Below are 13,848 nucleotides of genomic sequence, written 5' to 3'. Positions count from 1 at the left end.
TCATTCTTCTAGTTTAGTGCAAGAGGGCTGCTGTAGAGGCTTTTTTAGCTGTTATGTACTGCAAAAAGCAGTGCAAGGGCAGAAAAATCATCATGAATGATTTCAGGCAGACATGATCACAATTCTCATGTCTTCAGTTTATTATAACGTACATCCCTCTTTTTAAATAAGAGATTAGTTATTGCCACCCGAAGTACAGCATCTGACATTCAGAATCAAAGGCCGCACAGAGGATTTCAGCTGCTAATTACTTTTTAATGATTAAATTAGTGTTAACACTAGCTATCTGTTCACGCTGGTTTCATATGTATTTGAGACTTTGGATTTCCAATCTTCCTCGCATCAGAAATATAGACTGCCAGTTGGCTGACAGTGCACTGAGAGAAGCTCTGACTGGCATGGGAAAGCAGTTAATAGGTGTGGGCACATGGCATGAAGCTGCTTCCTGTAGTGACATCTGCTATTGTTCTGGGAAGGATGATTTGGCGAGCTCTTCTCTGCTGTGAAGCTTTAGTCAGTGGTTTGACTCAGTGTTCTGCATTGAACACTTATTGGAATTAACATGTTTCTTCTGGATTCAAGTTGGTTTTCTCTTTCTTTTTTGCAGGTGAGTTGCAGAAAGTGACTCTTATAGCATCTTAGCTCTATGAACTCTTGAGCTGTCAAGGGACTGAGAGGCTTATGAAGAAGTTCTGTCAAGCAAAACAGCTCTTAGCAAAGACACCAAGGAGGAGGGAAAAGGAGAAAGAAAGAGAGAGCTGAAACAGTAACAAATCATGGTAGGTATCCCTATCTTTCATAGGGTCACATTAATAATATTCTCTGATGGTCTTGCACGGGGCCTGATGAAACAAGCAAGGAGATATTCTGACCTCACACTAAATTGGAGATGGTAGGGCATACTTTGAGTAAAGCAGACGAGGTTTGATATTTTGTCAGCCATTTCAAACCAGAGAGTTGCATTACATGAATTATTAAATGTGAATGAAGGGGATGCTCCTAGTTTTTCTAATAAAACTAGCATTAGCAAGCTGTAGCAAACAGTGTGAGTGACCTTGAACTTGCAGACTGCACAACCAAATGCTGCTGTTCCCCTTTCACTCCTTGCTCACAACAGCAAGTGTAAAATTATTTGTATTTTTGTACACATGTATTAAAAGCTGAATGCATGTGGTCCTATGCACTTTTCATTAACGGCATAGATGAGATGTCAGTAAAGGATATGCACCAAGTGTATTGAACTAAATAAGGAGTCATTTCTAGTCTACCTGGTGCTGCTCCCAAATTGGGAACGTCAGAGATGATTACATTATCAAGCTGTATAAATGTGAAGGATTGTGATGGTAAGATTCTGAAGATGTGCTCACAGAAGGGCAGTAAACCTACCCAGTTCTGAAAAATACTGTGGAGAGCAGTTTAAGCATAGATTGTAAGTCCTCTTAAGTGTTACTGCTGAGAGAAGGGAAATGAGAATAAATGCAATAAATGTTAAATTCTGCTCTCTAACACTTGTATAGCTGTGGCTGATGATAGCCAGGATGTATGTTTATATTTAAATAACTACTTACACACATATATGATCCAAGATAAGATTTTTACCTGTTATAGAGCACAAAGGGAGGAAGAACACTTGACACAGCAGAGTTATCAACGTGAAGTCTTCTTTTCCTATTGTTTTTGGCCTAAATTGATCTTGCCAATGCTTATCTATTAGAAAAGAACAGAAAAGTCTTCATATCTGAGTTAATAGTTTGTTGTTGTTTGACTGTTTTTCCTGATTGATATTTCATGATATTTGAGATGGTAGAGATGAATGAATAAATCCAGCTTGTCAATTTTCACTGCAGAACTGCAGCTTCTCTGTATACCCAAGCTGCAGATTAACCTCAGGAGGAACCTTCTGGAAATATTTTTGCAACTGTAAAAAGCACTGGAGTAACACCAGACCCCTGGCTGATGAGTTTTTACTACTTGAATTGTTGCTGTGGGGAGGCATGAAGAAGTTAATGAAGTAACTGTAGTGCTGATCTTTGAATGTAATAACCTAGCAAGCCACGACCTGTTGATCTACAAGTATTAGACCCAAAAACCTTCCACATCCTTCACAGGCCCATTTTGTGGTTGGACTTGATGATCTTTAAGGTCTTTTCCAACCTGAGCAGTTCTATGATTTTCTATGACCTGAAAAACGTGTGCTATTGCAGAGTATGTGCTGTTAACAAACCCACCAACTAGGGGGTAAAAACTAAAGCATCTGCAGTGTTTAATGTGTAGGAGGATGGAGTTCTGGTTGATGATTCTAAGTTCCAGGGGACTTTCAGTAGTGACTGGCATGTGTCTAGAGAATGTTCAGAGGTGTACTTGCTGGAGGTCTGTGCTGTGTAGCTGGTCCAGGTCGCTGTTTAGATCAGCTGAGTTTCAATTGGCCAGAGCGTAGCAAACTATAACCTCTTGGCACAAGTCATTTAACCACGTTTACCTCCTTCAGCAGTATTGCTCAGGTCTTGAAGTTTCATTGCAAACTTATCATATTTTTAAGAAATAATTTCTGCATTCCTTACCAGCTTATCCCTATCCTCATTTTCATTCGTGCCTTTGTAAATCCCAGTGCATTTTGCTAAGCTGCCCTTACCAATACGTATTGTCTGTGACTTTGTCTGCAGCAGCAACAAAGCTGTAGGGGAGTGCCTATTTACTTGATTTGTTCTAAAGGGGTTGCCACTGTCTCTAACAGAAATTGAGGACAGACAGCTGCACTCCATGCATCAAGAATATACAAAGTTGTATTTAGAGAGTTGTCTCCATATTGTCCTTGTCAGCCCTTTGCTTTCATCCTGGGCTACTTACGTTTTGAATTTGCCTACTTTAAAATGTGGTTACCTTTTGGCATCAAGGTGCCTAAGCTTTTCCCTTTGCTTTGAGCTATCCAGCTACTGAAGCTTCAGACAGTCAGGAAAGGTCACTGAAATTCAGGATCTAAGTTCCTGCAGGTATTGCTGGGTAGGGTGTTTCCTTCAGTGCTGTTACTCACAGTTTGTTTCTCCTTTATATGTAGATGCTTTGGACAAGATTGGGGTCTAGGTGTTCTTTCACTGACTTTGAAAACCTGATCTTAGTTAACAAGCGAGTCAAAGAACAAGGGAAGTTAAAGATGTTTGAAAGTGAAATGAGTTGCTCAGGACCCAAGGGATGTACCTCCAGAGCACAGTTATCTCATCCTACTGTGGACATAAACATAAATTGAGCTCCAGATGTGCCAGTGTTAGCAGCCAGTATTACTGGCCAGTAAAGGCTTCTAGGCATCCAATGCTAGGTGTCAAAAAGAAACCTCACCTTAAGTCTTATACATTTTGCCAGCTTAATGCTGATTCCATTACAGTCTTTGGTGTCTGTGTATCTCTCTGATAAGAAATCAGTCCTGCCAGATTGCAACACATGGTCATCATAAAACCTTTTCTTACATCTATCAGTGAGGACGGCCATTCAGGTAATGTCTTTCTATTGATAACTGAATAATTTTGTTCTTTTTCCTCTCCTTTCCCACTCTGTAACAGAGATCTATCCGATCTTTTGCTAACGATGACCGCCATGTTATGGTGAAACATTCAACCATTTATCCATCTCCAGAAGAACTTGAAGCTGTCCAGAACATGGTATCAACAGTAGAATGTGCCCTTAAGCATGTGTCTGACTGGATGGATGAAAAGAACAAGTCTGTAAAATGTGAGGGTGATGTGGAAGCAAAGGAGGAAGCTGCAGAAAGCAATGCCAAGTGAGTGAGTTGAGCCTCATAATATGTTACTGTGCAGTTACTGTGCAGGTTCCTTTCCTACTAAATAAGAGTTGTAGTGTGCTTTGATTCTGTTGTGTACAAATATTCATGGGACACAGTGAATATATTTGCACTGCTTGAGGTGGGAACATACAGAGCGAGTGCAAGGAATAGGAATAAGCAAGATTTAGGCAGCAGTTGCTCTCTCATTTTCATGTAATGTGAAACTGCATTTTAGCAGTTAAATGTTTCAGCAATCAGTGTATACATGTACCTGTAGCACGTGAATGCAAATCCGCAGTCATGTAGCTTAGGGACTCCTTCCATGTAAGAAACAAAAGATTTTTATGAACTTACTGTTTACTTAGCAAACCAGCTTTTCTAAGGATCCATTTCCTTCTGTTATATTGTGCTCTGAGTGAAACATCTGTTTGCTGTATGTCCCAGTCTGCTCCTTGACGTGGCGCCAAGTTTTCTTGTTCTAGCATAACTCCAGTAGTTGAAGAAGAGGCTGAAACAACTGGCTCCTTATTTTAGGTTTCTTGGTGTATAAGTTTTTAACTCGGGCACTTAGAACCAGAACTTGGGCTTCCTGTTTCATATGCTCTCCAGCTCTGGTAAGTATTCTCTCCAGTTTGCAGATGAGGAAGTGAAGCACTAGGAGGCGAACAGCAAATATGTCATGACCTGAAAAACCTGATTTCCAGTTCTCTGCTCTTCCTGTTAGATAATACTTCTCCACTGAACTTCTCGGGACTCTAATCTGGTTACATCCGTAACGTAACCTGCACTAGAGATGTAGTCAAAGGACTCTTCCAATTTCCTTTCCTATGGTGTGTGGAATATTAAGAAAGTCTGCAGCTACATGGGCTTTGCCCAGTAAGTTCTGTTCTTAAAACTGATTAATGGTGTATTCTTTATCCATATGTATTCCTTATGTTTTCTGACACCTTTTATGCCAGTGAAAGTTCTACTGCGAGGCCTTTTTTTGGTGTGCTGGTAAATAATACATATTTAAAATCATTTATATGTGGGGTCAGGGTGCAATACAAACTACTCTAGCAGCAGTAGAAATACTAACGCACTGAACTGTGTACTTCTGGAGTGAGATACAATTCAGTGTGGATAATGGAAGAAGACACAGTCTTCCTAATTCAGTTATATCAGTTTGTGAACAGAAAATACAGTATACTTGCTTAAGGTGGAACAGACACTGATAACCATTATATTTATCAGTTATTCCTAAATTCATAGTGGGGTATCTTTGGAATTTTAAAAATGAAATGCTGCTTCTTGTTCTGTTGTTGTAATGTGGTTCTTAGCTCTTCCCAGGTCTCATAAAGCATTCAGGAAATGCAGTATGAAGCTCTGCTGTGCCTCACCATCTGAATGTACTCCAATTTAGAAACAAGAAATCTGCTTCTGTATTAACTAGGAAAAATCCTTCATGGGTGGGAGGAGCAGCAAGCATTCATGACTTGGTATCTTGCTATTTCCAAATAGCATTGTGGGTTCTACAGAAAATCCCTCAAGTATTAATAGCATTTTTCTGCAGATTTTTTTTTAGTATTTATACTCGTATTGGACTTTGTCTAATACAGAATTATGGGCCTGGGAACTGTCGTAAGAACTGCTTGTTCTGTGTGAAGTTCCAATGGGGCACCGCCTTCTTCGGATGTAGTTTCTAATAGGAAATGTTCAGCCAGATGAAGACCATAACAGAATAGCTTTGAAAAGTAAAAGTACAGATGTACTCGATTCCTGTGGCTTTATGTTTTCTGTCATAAATATTTAACAGGCACGCGAGCTGTGATGTATCACTTGTTTGGTGTGAAATGTATTCAAACAGAAATAGCAAGACATGCAAATTCATGAATATTGTTACATAAACTAATGTAAAAAATTATTTTAGCCAATTGTATTACCACTGCAGAATAACTGTGCTGTATTGAAAGGCTGCTTTTCTACAGATGGCCAATTTAATGTTGTCATCTTATTGAAGAAGGTATTTAAGTTCCAATTCCCACAGAAAAAGTCCTTCTAAGTGCACTACACGCTTTGTTGGTTATTTTTTAGAATTACTGGCAGTGTCTCCACATGTCTTCTGATGTGGACAGCACAGCCCGTGGAATGGATTCTCTAAAAATAAATATTAAAAAAGTTCCAGGCTTGCATTAAGCGCTTTTGAGACAATTGGACAGCCTTGCTATTCACACCTTTGCATGTGGTTTTGTGCTTCTGCTCTATTACAAATCTGGAGTACAGTTACTGCAAACATCCATGCATTATTTATACATATAGAACAATTTGCTTATTTATGCATTTGTTTGGGAGCAGATTATTTTACTAATCACTTACAAGCTAAAAGGGGCTAAAGTATATTTCCCTACGATGTAAATTATCTTCATTGCTAGCTGCAATCCATATTCAAAGGAATTATCTGCATCCAGATACTGGCTAAGTAGCACAGTTTCAGGCTAGAAGTTGAGATGCTGTTTGCTTCTGTAACAGTAGTTCAAAAAAGCCAAAGCTTGTTTGCTTCTGACTGTTCCTGGGATAGTGGGACTGCTGACTGACCTTCCTTTCTTCTGTTTGTGCAGACACCTGTTGCAGCATTTCCACTTAAAGTACTTGCGCAAAGTCTGTGGGATGGTTGGATGATGTTATTGATCGAGTGAAGCGTAGGATCTCTTAAGATCCATTTGATGATCTTGGATTACAATGTGATATGCTTTGTTGTTTTTTTTTTATCCAGTCTAACCTACTGGATGGTAACAATGACAGGAACAGGGATGCTGCCTTACTGGCTGAGATGATTTTCTGCTTTTACTGATTATGTGCTTTCTGTTGTTTTTGTAAGGGGGATGTGCCGCTAGTTGGTGCCACAGTATGTGAGATGAGTCATGGCAGTAGCTGGTTTTGAACTGTCAAAGGTGCATTTCTTGCATTTTCCTCGCTGTTTATTATGCAAGTTTTATGGTTTTTCTTTAGCCTACTAAACTGGTTTTTGTTGCAGTTTTCTTCTCAATACTCAGAACTAAAATGTTCTCACATCGCTTTGCAAGTTGTCTGCTGTGGTCCTTAAATGTTCCCTAAGTGTTACTGGGGACTGGAATCTAGTGCCTAGAACTCAAACCTCTGTTGCTGTAGGTTTCACTGGTGAGACCTGTTGAAGGAATTAGGCCTGGAAGGTTTTCTGGAACCAGGACTTTTATTGAAAAATCAGTTTCCAGGAGGTGCTACAATTAAAATAATAATAATTTTTGATATAAATTTTAAGGTTAAGGTTTGACTATATGAATTAAACAAAACATTATGAAGGGCTACGGCTGTGTTTAAACTTGGAGCATTGCTAAAAGACAGCTCAGATCACTTCTGCTAATGGGAACTCTGTCAGAGCTTGTCTACATCATAATTACTGTATTCTTTTGGCAGATCTGCAGACAGTTAATTTTGCTTTTTTTTGTGCTTTGTGACTTGAGCTAGGCATCTTCTGCACTCATGTGAATTGCAAATCAATGCTTTGATTATTTTTTTTCATAGGAACCACTTTTATAAAAGCATTCTATGCTTAATTTTCTGATAAGTAATATGCCACTTCAGCACTGTAATCAGTCCCATCCATTTGTCTCCTCACTGTTATAGCATAATACAAGTATTTTGAATATGTAAAAATACCATTTTAATTACTCAGAATTATTTCATTTCCAGGGATCAGAGTGGTCGGACCTTGTGTGGTGTTATGAGAATTGGCTTGGTTGCAAAGGGTTTGCTGATAAAAGATGATATGGATTTGGAGCTGGTTCTCATGTGCAAAGAAAAACCCACAAAGACCTTATTATGTATAGTCAAAGACAATCTCCCCATTCAAATTCAGGTGAGTTAATTCAGGGTAGTCCTGTAGCAATGAATGATAGCACTGCAAGATGTGTTTGGGTAAAGACTGTAATTCCTTCCAGGAGAAGAGAAATGTGTTAAAGATTAAAAAGCATACTTTGAATCTAGGACAACACCTCTAGACCACATCTCCAATGCGTTGTTATGAAGTAGCTATTCACAGAATTTAACGTCTTGCTCATGGTGCTGTCCTAATCCCTTCTTGTGATGTCAGTTTTCCCATTCTGATAGCTAACCTTTCTATTTAGTAACTAATATTGCTGATTTTTGTTCTCTGCTCCAATCAGTAACGTGAGCTAACAGTAGTCTCAGAAATAACTCCCTGCTCAAGCATGCGGTCCTTGTTGTTCTCCGCTTCCCTGCCTGAACTTCTTGAGTTCTACACTGTAGTAGCTTTGCTTTCCTTAGGCTTCCCCAAAATAAGTGCCACTGTACATTTGAAGTGAGAAAAAAGTCAATTTAGATGGTCGCTCGTTGTAGCTTATTTTATTCATGAGCTTATAATTGTTTTTATTTATGGCTATTTCATTTTAATTTTGGCATCCAGCACTTAAGAGTTAACACTGGTCTCTTCAAAGCAGCTAAAAAGCTAATACCTTTAAGTCCAATCCAGATACCTTTAAGTCCAATCCAGATTGAATCATAACGCTGTTACTGAGAAACTGTGCCCCAAAATATTGCACTGCAAGTGCCTCTCTCCAAACCAGATCCAAACAGGATTCGTTTCTCTCCTGATCTGTTTTTCTGCCTTGCTTATTTCCACATGGACTATATGTGTTCTGCCACTTCTGACAGCTGTTGGTTCTCACTGCTCCTTTGTTCGCATAAAGAGATATGAGATAGTAAATACTATGATTGTTCCCTGTCCACAGATGATGTGAGTTGAGAAAGGTTGAAAGTGATAAGAAAAGCTGGTGTACGCTTGGGATTTTTGGTTTGCTTTTTTTGTTGCTGTTGGTTTTATTTTAAAGTTGAGGTAAGAGGGATCTAAATCATGAAACCAGCTTACAACTGTCATGACAATAAGGAGGTTTTGCAGACATGCCAGACAAGGACAGACAAGGAAGATGTAGGTTTGTTAGTGGGCAAAACCTGCACCTGATGTACAGAGATATTAGCTTCTGCTTTATTTTGCCTTGTAGGCTAACCATGAGCAGATGCTTAAGTGATTTCATCTCAACACTACTGGAGTTGGGGTGCAAGTCTCAACGGGAAAAGTAGTTAGATATGTTCCAATTACTAATGTTCTAACCTCGTAATCTTGCTGAAACATACAAATACTAGGAGTTAGCTTTAGAATTAATTTGTAGTTTTCTGTGCAGGTCTTAAGGGTGAGAGATACAGATCAGTTGAGATAATTTTGATGTTAGTTAGGACAAATTATTAGGCAACTTACATTAAATTCTTTTGTAGGTAGTAATTAAGCAAGAGAAAAATGTCTGGAAATAGATCAGTTTGAAAGACACTCTTGACTTACTGATGTGCTGTCAGGAGAGGAAGGTCAGGTTTTCTAGGCATTCTCAGGAATCTCTTCTGGGGCTGGTATCAGTGAGTGCACTGGATAACAGTGGAGTCTTGCATTCAGTTTCAAGTGCTGTGTGAAGAAGAGATCAAGAGACAAAATCAGAAGAGTGAGCACCTTAAGCCTCTGAAGAAAGATTAATATATTTGTGTTTGGAAAAATGCAAGATGGAAATGCAACTGTGAGTTTCTAAAAGATGTCAGTGGTTATTTATAAAGGGACAGGAATTCAGTACCTCCCATGGCTACCAAAAGTAGTGTGAAGTGGAATCCACGTATTTGGAAGTGTAGCAAGGGGCAGTTTTGTTCCAAAACAGGCCGTCAGAATTGCGTGCGGATAAGAATCAGCAGAGATTTCAGCACCTCTCCAAACTATCTGTTGGGATTTGAAGAGTGGCTTAGAGTTGGTAAGAAATGGACTTCGTCAGCCAATCCTGTTCTGGAGGCTCTTGTCCGTGTGTGCTGACAGTTATGGTTGTGTTGGTCCTACTGCACACAAGAGCTTCTACAGTTAGAGGCAGCACTGCTGGACAGGCATGCACTTTCTAAGACTAATAGTAGATGTTACTATTTCCCATAATAGCAGCTACAAAAGTGGGCTTCTGTTTTTGATTAAAATAAAGATGTGATAATACACGACTGTATACAATATATTGATAGGGAAGCTACTTAGCACTGTAATTAAATTTACTGCAGAATATTTGTTTTCAAGCATGTTACTGGGTTTTTCAGTTTGTTTTCACTGACGGAGGCAGGGCCATACTTGTTACTGCAATCTTTTGTAGCCTTCTCGTTAATTCCAGAGGTGTGTTGCAGGTACAGAAACCACAGTTCTTCAGTTGACTAGGAGATTCTTGAAATCTTTCTTGGTGACTTTCAGAAACTTACAGAAGAGAAGTATCTCGTGGAGGAGCATGTAAATGAGGCAGCTATTATTATTCGTAACACAAAGGAGCCCAAGCTAACCTTGAAGGTGATACTTACGTCCCCTCTCATTCGAGATGAAGCAGAGAAGAAGGAAGGAGGTACACGGAGCGTTTTAACTTGTTTTTAAGAGTGTTCTATCTGAATTCTATCTAAATACCCTGACTGTGCAGCACAGGGTTAAAAGCAAGTAGGTTTTTGATTGTGTATTTTGTACTAACCAGACTGGCTATTGCCACAGTTGGTTACGTTACTTATGCCTTAAGAAGACAACAGTCACTTAATTGTCATGTAACTATGCATTAGCTTTCATGTGCAAGCAATACTGGTAGTGTTAACCTGATACAGAATGGTATCTTAGTTCTCCTTTCTTTCAGTCTTGCTAGTTGATTCTTGAGCACCCCAGCGCTGCACAGTCCTTTTTTAAATTCAGTCAGTCAAGTGGGATTGGTTCCCAGTATCTTGAAAAACCCATTAAACTGTTTCTCTTCTTTTATACAGTAACTTTCCTGCAAAGCTTGCAAGCATATTCCCCTGACCCTCAATTTTTGTTCTTGATACATATGTGTGTTTCTAGATTTAAGAGTTTCCTGACTTGGATTCAATTGAAGTTGGGGTGCTATAATGGAGTACTTTTGCTTCTGAATTAAATGTTGTACCTCATATCCTTGGTGCAAAATAGATTTAGAAAACTGCAACTTAGTTTCTTTCTACTCCTTCTCCCTAACTGCCTGACCTCCAATCTAGTCATAAGCCCCTTTTTCAAGAACTGTTGACTGGTAGCATCAATGAGGCTGGAAACAGAGAAATAGAGAAGAGCAAATGTAGCCATATTTTATTTTTTTTAAATCATGTCAGTAATTTCTGCTTCGCTTCCCAAGCCAATCCCTAGAGACTTTGCCACTGGATGATGTCAGACCTTTGACCAACTGGCCATTCTCTGTCATGACAACTGAGGCAGCTGGGCCCATGTGGGCTAGGGAACTCCCTGTTGCTCTCTTCCCATTCTAGACTTGCCACAAGTCCTTTGCTTCCTCCCCTCTCCCACATAAACTACCGATACAGTATGAAATGTTGGTCAGTTTCTCTTCATTTTCGTTTGAGGCAAGGGCAGGAAGGCTCATTTTGAAAGGAAACTTAGCACTCTGGCAGCAGTTGGATGCAGAAACATCTTACAAAACAGATGAACGGCAAAGATTTCCTAATTGCAGTGTCTGTTTATTCTCAAATTAGTAATTATGCTCTTTTGCAAGACCACTAAAAAGAAACTGCATATTACTTCAGTTGTTCTTCAGCTTGCCACAAGACATTGGTCAGGCTTGTTGTTTCTGCAGCTGATGGATGTTTATGAGGAGATGCACAAAGTGCAGAACAAGTTTTAATGACAAGGCATTTGTAATATGCCCACAAGGTGATGGTTTTCTGCAAAGGCTTCCATCCAAATATGTTCAAATATGCTGCAAAAAAAGTAAGGGATGCTGCTGTGGCAATGAACTCTTATGACTCTGGAATTCATCCCAAAATGAACGAGGATTTTAATTTTAATAGTTTCCTATCTTAACTACTCTATTTTTTCAAAACATGAAACTGTGTTACTGCCTCTGGAGCAGTGTTACACTGTTATTTCTGTAAAGCTGATAAGAATAGGTGGGTAAATGGATCTTGTTTTGAAGCGCAGGTTCTTTGACTCTGATTCATCCCAAGTGAAGCAAATGTATTGTCTCCCTGTATAAAAGGTATGCAAATACTGATGTGTAAATTAAGTGGAAAATATAAATTCATATTTTTTCACAATATTTGCAATTCTTTGAGTCCCTTTTACCAAGTGAAAATATTCAGAGAAATTTTCATCTAAAAATACTTTGATCTCCAAAGAAAATAGTGCCTTTTTTTTTTTTTATCTCAATACTCCTGGAAAAAATGCCAACCAAACTTAATTACAACCTTGTGCAATTTTAAAAACCGATCCAAGTTTATTCCATGTATTTTTGATGAAGGAATTAAATGCTTGTCATTTGGCCTTTCATCTTTAGTGTAAGACAGGCTGCCTGCATCCAGGCGTCCTGCAAGCCTCCGCCGGGGTGCAGAGCCCACACGAAACTGACCAAGGTTTCACTGTTCGGTGGTGAGCCACTAATCCTCCTCTAACCAAATCAGTGAGGTTAGGGCAACGGGCCTCCTTCTCAGTGCTCCCATCTGTTCTGTAGGAATGCTGTGTGTACCTTCATGCCCTGATGTCAGAATGTATCAAAAGCATTTCTGGATTTCTCTTCAGTCCCCACCTCCTTGGAAAAGTGTTCATGTTTAAACTGTGGTGTTTCCCTATTTGTTTTTGCTGCCTGTTAGCAAAAATAAATAGTGGACTACTGTGTGTATGTGTGCGCGCGTGCATTTCAGTGTTTCTCAAATGGCTATCCATAAAGCTCTGCTTTCTCATGTTAAGAAGATAAGCATCTAAATGCTTGCATTTTGCTTCAGATTAAACTGAAACTAATTTCTAGCCATAACATCAAATATAAATTAAGCTCTCCAAACCAGAATGCTGTACCTGGCAAATCAGTTCCTGCTACTGAGCAATAGTCACTTAATTTTATGTAATAATAAACCAGTTCAGTTACCAAAGTGGTGCTGGAATCAACCCTGCTCTGTAACTGAGCACCTTCTACATAAACAGCCTGCCTTAGCTGGCAGCCAGTGATGCTCCAGAACAGAGGAACCTTGCCTCTGTGGAGAACACAACACTCCTTGTGTGGCTGACTTAAGTGAATGAAGTTGGCAGCCGCTGTAAGGAGGGAGTAAATACAGCAAGTGGGGAGAGATTTACTGAAGATTGGTTCTACGTTGCAGTGTGTGAGCTGATGTCAGGGCTTTATTATTTTCTACTTGTTTAAACTCCTTGTGTCGTTGCTTTTGCTAAAACCAGAAGGAAAAAAAAAAAAAGGAAAGCTTTGCAACCACACCTGAAAAATTTTGATTGGGTCTCACTTTGCTGACTGGCAGAGCATGAAGAAACATGCCATTCTCCTGAGGATGTTGAAAGGCAGTCTGCTACAAGCTGCTCACCCTCTTCACTGCCTGTTCTCTTCATCCTCCTGTTTAATAGCACCAGAAGTTGGCTGACTGCAGCATCTGCACAAAGTACTCAGAACACCAGTACTGAAACTGTAATCAGCAAAATTCCCCAAGTTATTTCTAATATAGGCCTTTCGAAATGGTCTTATTCCTACTGCAGAATTAAGATTTCAGTTTGCTGAAAACAGATCTTAAGAGAATAGAAAAGCCTTTTCATTCACCGGAATGACTGACATATTGTGTCTGTGGCCTTACAGTTCTAAGGCAAACAAACTTCTTTGCCACCTGATGCAACGTGCTTTAGCAGTCTTGTGCAGTAGGCTAGCTTGGTGATGAACTGTATCTTGACAAATCTAATGAGTTTGCAGTCAGTCATCTTTGCTATTTCTAACGTTTTAAAATAAGATTCTGATCATTCATTGACAGTAGTTGTTTTATAAAATATGTGAGCTTTAAGCAGATGTTTTTATTGTCCAAAATAAAGGATCTTTTTATGCAACTGCACAGATGTATATTTAGTAATTGTGCCATGAAACTACTCCTGAAAATAAATGAAACTGCAAAATTTAGAAGCAAGCTTTGTGTTCGTAAGTGACCTTGTATTCTCATAGCAAGCAAGTACCTTGAGACTGCAGCTTTTATTTGGAGAACATGCAAGAGAA

The 13,848-nt window shown here is 39.3% G+C and overlaps 1 protein-coding gene and 1 long non-coding RNA gene across 12 annotated transcripts in view; one reads left to right on the top strand and one right to left on the bottom strand.

Annotated features, from left to right (window-relative positions):
• Nucleotides 1–13,848, top strand: part of STRBP (spermatid perinuclear RNA binding protein) — a 72,290-nt gene that overhangs the window by 18,231 nt on the left and 40,211 nt on the right. For 9 of the 11 annotated variants that reach the window (XM_052668149.1, XM_052668142.1, XM_052668150.1 and 6 more), the window contains exons 2-5: nucleotides 608–779; nucleotides 3,555–3,772; nucleotides 7,484–7,649; nucleotides 10,071–10,215. In XM_052668149.1, the coding sequence (XP_052524109.1) occupies nucleotides 777–779; nucleotides 3,555–3,772; nucleotides 7,484–7,649; nucleotides 10,071–10,215 (532 nt within the window). In that variant the 5' untranslated portion in view covers nucleotides 608–776. Of the gene's footprint in view, nucleotides 1–607; nucleotides 780–3,554; nucleotides 3,773–4,499; nucleotides 4,652–6,632; nucleotides 6,706–7,483; nucleotides 7,650–10,070; nucleotides 10,216–13,848 lie in introns of those variants that run through there. The other 2 variants (XM_052668151.1, XM_052668152.1) reach the window with 2 other exon arrangements.
• Nucleotides 1–13,848, bottom strand: part of LOC128073350 (uncharacterized) — a 48,453-nt gene that overhangs the window by 7,837 nt on the left and 26,768 nt on the right. Inside the window, exon 3 of the long non-coding RNA XR_008202685.1 lies at nucleotides 9,147–9,263. This is a non-coding gene — a long non-coding RNA (uncharacterized LOC128073350). The remainder of the gene's footprint in view (nucleotides 1–9,146; nucleotides 9,264–13,848) is intronic.

The sequence above is a fragment of the Tympanuchus pallidicinctus genome, unplaced genomic scaffold, assembly GCF_026119805.1.
Source record: "Tympanuchus pallidicinctus isolate F22 unplaced genomic scaffold, pur_lepc_1.0 scaffold8, whole genome shotgun sequence".
NCBI classification, from domain to species: Eukaryota; Metazoa; Chordata; class Aves; order Galliformes; family Phasianidae; genus Tympanuchus; species Tympanuchus pallidicinctus.
Note: the sequence above shows the minus strand (reverse complement) of the source record. Positions and strands in the feature narration are given on the sequence as shown.